Source organism: Dendropsophus ebraccatus, chromosome 4 (assembly GCF_027789765.1).
Source record: "Dendropsophus ebraccatus isolate aDenEbr1 chromosome 4, aDenEbr1.pat, whole genome shotgun sequence".
In the NCBI taxonomy this organism is placed as follows: Eukaryota; Metazoa; Chordata; class Amphibia; order Anura; family Hylidae; genus Dendropsophus; species Dendropsophus ebraccatus.
The window spans coordinates 146,781,242-146,791,439 of record NC_091457.1 but is presented as its reverse complement, the minus strand read 5'-3'; the positions used below and the strand labels follow the sequence as shown (position 1 = coordinate 146,791,439).

Sequence of the window (10,198 nt, the reverse complement as noted above, 5' to 3'; positions counted from 1 at the left end):
ACATGCAGCACTCTGTCCGGGGAGAGAGGGGTTACAGCTATGAAGAGATTACCTCCACAGTCCTGTTCCCTGAGGCAAGCCCCAGCCTGAAGTGGATCTGCTATGATTTGGAAGGTAAGGGAGACTTCCTGGGTCAGGTACCACTGTGTATGTGTATATATAATATATAATATTTTATTTGTAATGGTTAAATCTGGTGGTTTAATACATTGCGTTCAGCGTATTACCCTAAAGCAGTGCTTCTCAAACTTTTTCTACTGGAGCCCAACAGACCAGGGCAAGATGTCTGGGCCTCACTATCTGTGGTGAAAGTCCATTTAAAAGCTGAAAATGATAAAAGCTCTATATGCTAATAAAGCAAAAACAAAGTAAATTAATGTTAAAATGGAGATCTTTGCAAACAGCAAAAGGATTGTGCAGATCATAGTTTTGTGAAAACTGGCTCCCCAGCTGGGCCTCACCAACAACTATGGGGCACCCACCTTACAATTTGGATACCCATGCTATAGGGCAGTGCTTCTCAAACGCCCTCCAGCTGTTGCAAAACCACAATTCCCATAATGCCTGGACAGCTAAAGCTTTTGGTTTGGCTGTCAAGGCATGATGGGAAATGTAGTATTGCTGCAGTTTGGAGACCCATGCCCTATAGAAAAAGGCAACCTGCCCCCACCCCTGACTCTTAAGGGTCCATTTACACAGAAAGATTAAGGGTCCATTTACACAGATTATTTGACAGATTATCTGCCAAAGATTTGAAGCCAAAGCCAGAAACAAGACTATAAACAGAGATTTATCAAACATGGTGTAAAGTGAAACTGGCTCAGTTGCCCCTAGCAACCAATCAGATCCCACCTTTCATTTTCCAAAGAGTCTGTGAGGAATAAAAGGTGGAATCTGATTGGTTGCTAGGGGCAACTGAGCCAGTTTCACTTTACACCATGTTTGATAAATCTCTCCCAATGTGTATATTTGTATAGCATGTATGCCCTATATTACGAAATATTAAAAGATTTCTATACGTGGGATATAGTGTATACACTATACTTTTTTTTCACATTTACTTATTTTTATGTATGCTAATAGTGTATTCGGGCAGCTTACTCCTCTCTGCTTATCCCCTGCTGTTAGGGCTGCTCTCAGTGTCCTAGCAGCAGGGTCACTAAGCAGACACATAGGGGATCCTCTCCAGGTCCCCGGGGCCCATTGCAGAGCATTTCCCCAGTAACTGATGAAATCACTGGGAAACCCCTGACCCCATCAGGAGTCCCTACTGATCATAGTCATAATTGGATCTTCCTCTTGGCTGTACTCAGGAGGATGTCTGTGTGACAGCCAGTTCTTGCCACAGGAGTGCGCAGTGACCAGCAAACACCGCTCAACTACATGAAGTCACAGTAGACTGAAGACCCGCACTTCCTGCTAACATGGGACACTAAGCTGCTGTTCAAGTGTTAAGGGCAACACTATTCTTGTCTCCAGTTCAGGTGTGGTTTTAAGTTAAAGGGGTTGTCCAGCGAAAATCTTTTTCTTTTAAATCAACTGGTGTCAGAATGTTATATAGATTTGTAACTTCTATTTAAAAAATATCAAGTCTTCCAATACTTATCAGCTACCGTATGCCCTGCAGGAAGTGGTGTATTCTTTCCAGTCTGACACTGTGCTCTCTGCTGCCACCTCTGTCCATGTCAGGAACTGTCCAGAGCAGCAGCAAATTCCCATAGAAAACCTCTCCTGCTCTGGACAGTTCCTGTCTCGGCCAGAGATGTCAGCAGAGAGCACTGTGTCTGACTGAAAATAAAACATTTCCTGCAGAACATACAACAGCTGATAAGTACAAAGAGACTGGAGATTTAAATTACAAATCTATATAACTTTCTGACACCAGTTCATTTGAAAGAAAAGGATTTTACGCTGGACAAACCCTTTTCATTCTAGAGAATGCCAGGAATAGTATATAGAATACCCAGGGCAATGATCCCCACACTGACTCTCCAGCTGTTGCAGAACTACAACTCCCAGGATGTTAGTATAAGTTTTTATATAGTATTTTACAATCCTTGGTATTATGCATAGAAGGTTCCAGTAATGATTACAGCAGAGTTGTGTGTGTAATATGAGTGCAGCAGAGCTGTATGTAGCATGCAGAACTATATACAGTATGCTACTAGCATTGTGTAAAATGAAGCCATTGTATAGGATGATGCCCTAAGGCAATGTTCCCCAACCTGTGGCTCTCCATCTGTTGCAAAGCAGCTGACAAGCCACAGCTCAGGCCTCTCAGGACATGTTGGGTGTTGTGGTTTTGCAACAGCTGGAGAGCCGCAGGTTGGGGAATATTACCGTATGGCATCATATACAACAACTTCATTTCATGCAGTGCTGGAAACATACGGCATATAATCCTGTATCCATACTACACACACTTACCCTGGTTTTGCACGCAACACACATAGCTCTGCCGTATACATATCACGCACACATAGCTCTGCTGTATACATATCACACACAGCTCTGCTGTATACATATCACACACACAGCTCTGCTGTACACATATCACACACAGCTCCGCTGTACACATATCACACACACACAGCTCTGCTGTACACATATCACACACACACAGCTCTGCTGTACACATATCACACACACAGCTCTGCTGTACACATATCACACACACAGCTCTGCTGTACACATATCACACACACAGCTCTGCTGTACACATATCACACACAGCTCTGCTGTACACATATCACACACACAATCTATGTATAATAAGAGCAATAATACATATAAAGCCTATGCCCTATATCGCTATCCTAGAAGGAAGCCCAGCCCAGAGCCGGACTCCTTCTGTGCACGTGACTGATACGTGCTGATGACATCATCGAAGGTCCTCATACCCCCTCGGTTGTGTCCTGTGCTGCTGATGTAGACATGGCCGCTCTAGGACGTCCCGTGCACACATTCCGCAGCCTCCTGCGAGAGTTACGACAGACGTACGGCGCGGATCAGTACAGAAAGACGCTGGCCTGCGGTTATATCCGGGAGCAGTTCAGGAGGCATCAGGTAACGTGACATAGAGGGCAGACATTAGAGGTGACGTCCAGGACCTGCAGCATCAGGGACCCGATCACACCTAGCGGCCAGAGATCAGACCCCAACCACAGGTGTCACACTCAGGCCCTCCCCGTTACACAACTACAATTCCCATCATGCCTGGACAGCCAAAGCTTTAGCTGTCCAGGCATGATGGGAATTGTAGTTTGGAGGGGTAATGGGGGGGGGGGGGGGGGTGAGCCGCTGCCAGACACCTTATCAGCCCAATAACTAATATTGGGGGAATCAGGGGGCTGCCATACTCCGTGCTGCTCCTGTCCTACTTGGCAGATTCTGTTTATTATTTTTCGTAAATATTCTATACTGCACGAAATACATAATAAAGATTAAAAAAGCCAGGAAACCGCTGCGCAATAGGTAAAACGAAGAACAATTGCATCTGATACGCAGTCTGCTCAGTCACATTCATTGGATTATACTGGGGGTTTCAGAGAAGTTACTATTGCTGACCTATGGTTAGCTCCAGCCATCAGCAAAGTCGGTGGCGGCTCAGCTCCTGGCACTCTGATCAGCTGATCTGTGGTTGGCTGCGGCTCAGCTCCTGGCACTCTGATCAGCTGATCTGTGGTTGGCTGCGGCTCAGCTCCTGGCACTCTGATCAGCTGATCTATGGTTGGCTGCGGTTTAGCTCCTGGCACTCTGATCAGCTGATCTATGGTTAGCTCCAGCCATCAGCAAAGTCGGTGGCGGCTCAGCTCATGGCACTCTGATCATCTGATCTATGGTTAGCTCCATCCATCAGTTAGGTTGGCGGCGGCTCAGCTCCTGGCACTCTGATCAGCTGATCTGTGGTTGGCTGCGGCTCAGCTCCTGGCACTCTGATCAGCTGATCTGTGGTTGGCTGCGGCTCAGCTCCTGGCACTCTGATCAGCTGATCTATGGTTAGCTCCAGCCATCAGTTAGGTTGGCTGCGGCTCAGCTCCTGGCACTCTGATTAGCTGATCTGTGGTTGGCTGCGGCTCAGCTCCTGGCACTCTGATCATCTGATCTGTGGTTGGCTGCGGCTCAGCTCCTGGCACTCTGATCAGCTGATCTGTGGTTGGCTGCGGCTCAGCTCCTGGCACTCTGATCAGCTGATCTATGGTTAGCTCCTGTCATCAGCTAAGTCGGTGGCGGCTCAGCTCCTGGCATTCTGATGGCTGGAGCTAACCATAGATCAGCTGATCAGTTAGGTTGGCGGCAGCTCAGCTCCTGGCACTCTGATCAGCTGATCTATGTTAGCTCCAGCCATCAGCTAAGTCGGTGGCAGCTCAGCTCCTGGCACTCTGATCAGCTGATCTATGTTAGCTCCTGCCATCAGTTCGGCTGGCGGCGGCTCAGCTCCTGGCACTCTGACTGATCAGCTGATCTGTGCCTGATGAACAATGAAAAGGCTGCAGAGCACCATGGCCTCTTCACTCAGCTCTTCACTTAGGCCCTCCAGCTGTTGCAAAACTACAATTCCCATCATGCCGACAGCTGAAGCTAAATCCAGGCATGATGGGAATTGTAGTTCTACAACAGCTGGAGGGCCTCATGTTTGACCCCTGTGAGTTAGCTGATCAGAGGCAGACCCAAGAGGAGGTTCCCCACTGTTTTCATATGTTCTATCAATCGATATTAAAGGCAGCCAATCACCTCATCTCCTAATGGAGCTGCTATAGTGTTCTCTTACCATAGCGTGTGCCATCCTAGGGGAAAACATTTATTCCAGTGTGCGCTGCAGGGGGAGTGGCCAGAACTAGTCATTTGGGTGGAGCTGTCCCGTAACTAGTCATGGCTCTCCGCCTGTCAGCGTGCTCTGCAGGGATGATTGATAGGCAGAGAGCCATGACTAGTTACAGCCCAGGCCCACCTAAATGACCACAATTCCCATCATGCCAGGACAGCTAAAGCTTTAGTTTGGTTGTCCAGGCATGATGGGAAATGTAGTATTGCAACAGCTGGAGGGCCGCATGCTTTAAGAACTGCTGGAATAGTCCATTACAGTGCAGTCTATGCCACTTCCGAGAGTTCCCATACCTTGCTCGCATCGGGTGAGATGGCCTATCTGCCGGCATTTTCACAGTGTATCCTGCCACAAAGTGATAGGTACCCTATAAGAGTTAAGGTTAGATGGATTATTTAGGATTAGGAGGGGGGGAAAAAGCTGGTTTCTCCCCAAAACAGCTCCACCCCTGTCCTCAGGTTATGTGTGGTATTACAAATCAGACCTTCATTTTAGTAGCGCTGAGCTGAAATACCCCACCCAACCTGAGGACTGGTGGTGCTGTATCTAGAAGAAAGCTGCCATGTTTATCTAGGATAACCCCCTTTAAACTCCCAGACCAAAAAAAAAAAAAGTTTTTTTAAATACTGATTGTCTACATTGTATTCATTTCACTATGTAAAGAACAATTGTAATAACTATTTATAAATTTTAAAGTTTTTGTGTATTTATAGATCTTAAAGGGGTGGTTCATCCCAAAGAATTTTCTTTCAAATGAACTGGCGCCGGAGATTTGTAATTTACTTCTATTAAAGAAAATCTCAAGTCTTCCAGTACTTATCAGCTGCTGTATGTCGTGCAAGAAGTGGCATATTCTTTCCAGTCTGGAGAGTAGGAGAGGTTTTCTATAGGAATTTGTTACTGCTCTGGACAGTTCCTGACATGGACAGAGGTGGCAGCACTTTGTCAGACTGGAAAGAACATACCACTTCCCGCAGGACATACAGCAGCTGATAAGTACTGAAAGACTTGAGATATTTTAATAGAAGTGAATTACAAATCCCTGGCACTTTCTGACACCAGTTGATTTGAAAGAATTTGTTGAATGACCCCTTTAAGCGTTTGTGTGGCCAGTTGGGTTAAAGATATTTTATAACAGAAAAGGAAAAAAAATAACTTCCACTAGACGTTCCAGAGGTTATGGCACTGTGTTTCTTATAGTGTTTAGTGAGTATGTGCCTGCAAGTATTGGTGCTTAACCGATGCAATGTGACTCCGCAGGTAACCAGTGAAAAGCTGTGTTTAGCCCAACAGGAACTGCACTTCCAGGCCTCCACCTACTTATGTCTTCTTCAGAGTGTCAGGAACCATCTTATCTTTCATGAAGAATATCACAGCAAAGGGGAGCGTTCTGCCGAAGAAGCCGCTGCTCTCGTGGGACTTAAGATACCACAGCAACCGGGTGGAAAGGGCTGGGAGAGGTGAATTGCCGAAAGAACCGTCTCCAAGTCCGACCTCTTCTCACATTGTTGTCATATTAGCCAAATAAAAATTTAGTTGAAATTTCAGTGTTTAGTTTTTATTATTTTAAGGGGTTTGGGTTGGGGTTAGAGGGATAAAAACTAATACTCACCACTACAGGATCTGCAGCAAATTTGATACAACAGGGAATAGTCATATAAAACAGTCGTCGTAATAGTGAAATAGAAGAAAAGTAGCTTATTGTACACTGAACACCGCATGGAAGACCAGGTTCAAGGTAAAAAAGATTCCATAACATAAGTATTCTCTCGTAACTGGTGGACCTGGCGGCTAATTTACATAAACTAAAGACATAGTGAATGTATTAAGTGAAGTGTACAGACAGAAAGGGTGAAAAGAAAGAAAGAGAGGCAACTTCAGAGCTCTCAAGTGTATAGGAAATATGGAATGTCACCACTGAAAGGCTGCTGAATCTTTGAATAATAACCAAGATTGCCACATTTTATTGTATTTCTGTTCCCATAAGCATGAACGGAGAGGGAAGTTCTTAAAGCAGGGATGGGGAACCTTCGACCCTTCAGCTGTTGCCAAGCTACAATTCCCATTGTGCCTGGACAGCCAAAGCTTAAAGGGAATGTGTCGCAAAGTTAAAAAAAAATTTGAAAGTGTTAAAACTGAATTTATTTATTTTTTGTTAATTTATATGTGTTTTTCATTTTTTTACATGTAAGGAAATATGAAAAATTTACGATCTAATTTTTCATATTTCCCAGTGATGGCCACCAGGGGGAGCTCCAGCAGGAAAATGCTGGTAAAAGCAGACTGAAAGCCGGCTGCTGAAAAAAAGAGGCAGTCTCTACTCAACTGCAGTGACATCATCACCTCCCTCCTCTTTTCACAGGGAAACAAAGAGGGGAAAGGTGCTATTATGTGTACTTCTGGGCAGCGCCATTTTGTTGTTGTCTGCAGAGCAGGAAAGATACAAGTATGTCCCTAGCCAATAATACACCTCAACCTGCTGCAGAACCTCCTAATACACCTCAACCTGCTGCAGAACCACATACAGGTCACTTGCCCACACTCTCCTCCCGCACTTCTCACCGCCCATCCCCCACATGCACATAGTATTGTTGTTACACTCACACAGACAGCTCATGCCTGTACACTTGGGATAAGCAAATGTACAGTAGTAGCAAAACGCTTTGCTATGCTCGGCCGTCAGCCGGCTGCATTTGAGCTCCGCTCCAAGTGTCTGGAAAATCTGGTTACAGCTCTGGGGAACTTCTCCCAGGACTGTATCCAGCTTTTCCAAACACCTGGAGCGGAGCTCAAATGCAGCCGGCTGACGGCCGAGCATAGCAAAGCGTTTTGCTACTACTGCACATTTGCTCATCGTTAATGTACTCTCATACAGGCAGCTCGTACACGCACTCTCATACAGGCCGCTCGTACACACACTCTCATACAGGCAGCTCGTACACGCACTCTCATACAGGCAGCTCGTACACGCACTCTCATACAGGCAGCTCGTACATGTACTCTCATACAGGCAGCTTGTACATGCACTCTCGTACAGGCAGCTCGTACATGCACTCTCGTACAGGCAGCTCGTACACGCACTCTCGTACAGGCAGCTCGTACATGCACTCTCGTACAGGCAGCTCGTACATGCACTCTGATACAGGCAGCTCGTACATGCACTCTCATACAGGCAGCTCGTACACGCACTCTCATACAGGCAGCTCGTACACGCACTCTCATACAGGCAGCTCGTACATGCACTCTCATACAGGCAGCTCGTACACGCACTCTCATACATATACACAGGAGAGTACAGGCTATTATTGCTCTCTGGTGTCCACAGTCTGGTTGTAGTAGTGGTAGGCTGTGTGTAGTAGTGATAGCCTGGTGGGAGCCTGTAGTAGTGTTAGCAGCAGTAGACTAGGTGTAGTGGTAGCAGTAGTAGTTGAGCTGGGTGTAGTAGTAGTGGAAGCAGTAGTAGGGCTGGGAGGCTGGGTATAGTAGTTTTAGCAGTAGAGCTGGGAGTAGTTGTGGTAGCAGCTGTAGCAGTGGGGCTGGGAGGCTGGGGGTAGTAGTTGTAGGCTGTAGCAGTGGGGCTAGGAGGCTGGGGGTAGTAGTTGTAGGCTGTAGCACTGGGGCTAGGGGTAGTAGTTGTAGGCTGTAGCAGTGGGGCTGGGGGTAGTAGTTGTAGGCTGTAGCAGTGGGGCTGGGGGTAGTAGTTGTAGGCTGTAGCAGTGGGGCTGGGGGTAGTAGTTGTAAGCTGTAGCAGTGGGGCTGGGGGTAGTAGTTGTAGGCTGTAGCAGTGGGGCTGGGGGTAGTAGTTGTAGGCTGTAGCAGTGGGGCTGGGGGTAGTAGTTGTAGGCTGTAGCAGTGGGGCTGGGAGGCTGGGGGTAGTAGTTGTAGGCTGTAGCAGTGGGGCTAGGAGGCTGGGGGTAGTAGTTGTAGGCTGTAGCAGTGGGGCTGGGCTATTGTTCTCTGGTGTCCGCAGTGTCACACACACACACACACACACACACAAACACGAGAGTACAGGCTATTGTTCCCTGGTGTCCGCAGTGTCACACATTACATAGGTAGAGGAGGTGTATATATATATATATATATATATATATATATATATATATATATATATACATATATATATATATACACACACACACACACACAGGAGAGTACAGGCTATTGTTCCCTGGTGTCCGCAGTGTCAAACACATCACACAGGCAGAGGAGATAAATATATACCTCCTCTGCCTGTGTAATATGGGACATTGCTGACACCAGATAACAATAGCCTGTACTCTCCTAGAAATTATACATACTATATATATATATATATATATATATATATATACACACACACACACACACACACACACACACACACACACACAGACTATTGTTCTCTGGTGTCCGCAGTATTACACAACTAGAGGAGATAGATAGATAGTAGATAGATAGATATATAATGGTAAACTCCACAGCACTCAGGTTCAAGTTGAACAAAAAGGTGAATTTATTTGTGCATAAGTACAGCAATCCAAACGCAACGTTTCGGTGGCTTCACGCCGCCATTTTCAAGCGGCGTGAAGCCACCGAAACGTTGCGTTTGGATTGCTGTACTTATGCACAAATAAATTCACCTTTTTGTTCAACTTGAACCTGAGTGCTGTGGAGTTTACCATTATATATCGTTGGAATCCTTGGTCAGGACCCTCCGCTGGCACCGCCGACATCTACTGCTGTGCTGCTCTATTTGCTTCTTTAGATAGATAGATAGATAGAGATATATATTATCTATCTATCTATCTATCTCCTCTACTTGTGTAATACTGCGGACACCAGAGAACAATAGTCTGTACTCTCGTGTGTGTGTATATTTATATATAATTTTTTTTTTTTTTTTTTACAGGAGAGTACAGGCTATTGTTATCTGGTGTCAGCAGTGTGTCACATTACACAGGTAGAGGAGGTAAGGGGGCTGGGGGGAGAGGCTGAGGTGACGGGTGACGGGGGAGAGGCTGGGGTGACAGGCTGGGGTGACGGGGGAGAGGCTGGGGTGACGGGGGAGAGGCTGGGGTGACAGGGGTGACGGGGGAGAGGCTGGGGTGACTGGTGACGGGGAGAGGCTGGGGTGACAGGGTAGAGGCTAGGGGGACGGGGGAGAGGCTGGGGTGACGGGGGAGAGGCTGTGGTGACAGGGGCGATGGGGGAGAGGCTGGGGTGACGGGTGATGGGGGAGAGGCTGGGGTGACAGGGGTGATGGGGGAGAGGCTGGGGTGACGGGGGAGAGGTTGGGGTCATGGGGGAGAGGCTGGGGGGATGGGGAGAGGCTGGGGTGATGGGGGAGAGGCTGGGGTGACAGGGGTGATGGGGACAGGCTGGGGTGATGGG

The 10,198-nt window shown here is 47.0% G+C and overlaps 1 protein-coding gene across 1 annotated transcript; it reads left to right on the top strand.

Moving 5' to 3' along the window:
* Positions 1 to 2,871: 2,871 nt before the first annotated feature.
* Positions 2,872 to 6,372, top strand: FMC1 (formation of mitochondrial complex V assembly factor 1 homolog). The gene is made up of 2 exons (XM_069968947.1): positions 2,872 to 3,066; positions 6,086 to 6,372. The coding sequence occupies exons 1-2, from the start codon at positions 2,935 to 2,937 to the stop codon at positions 6,287 to 6,289; spliced, it is 336 nt and encodes a 111-aa protein (XP_069825048.1). The 5' UTR covers positions 2,872 to 2,934; the 3' UTR covers positions 6,290 to 6,372.
* The last annotated feature ends 3,826 nt before the right edge of the window (positions 6,373 to 10,198 follow it).

Excerpts from the sequence above, each read along its gene's own strand:
- FMC1 (XM_069968947.1), top strand. The coding sequence starts at position 2,935 with ATGGCCGCTCTAGGACGTCCCGTGCACACATTCCGCAGCCTCCTGCGA. Across the intron at positions 3,067-6,085 it reads AGCAGTTCAGGAGGCATCAG|GTAACCAGTGAAAAGCTGTG; the intron begins GTAACGTGACAT and ends GTGACTCCGCAG.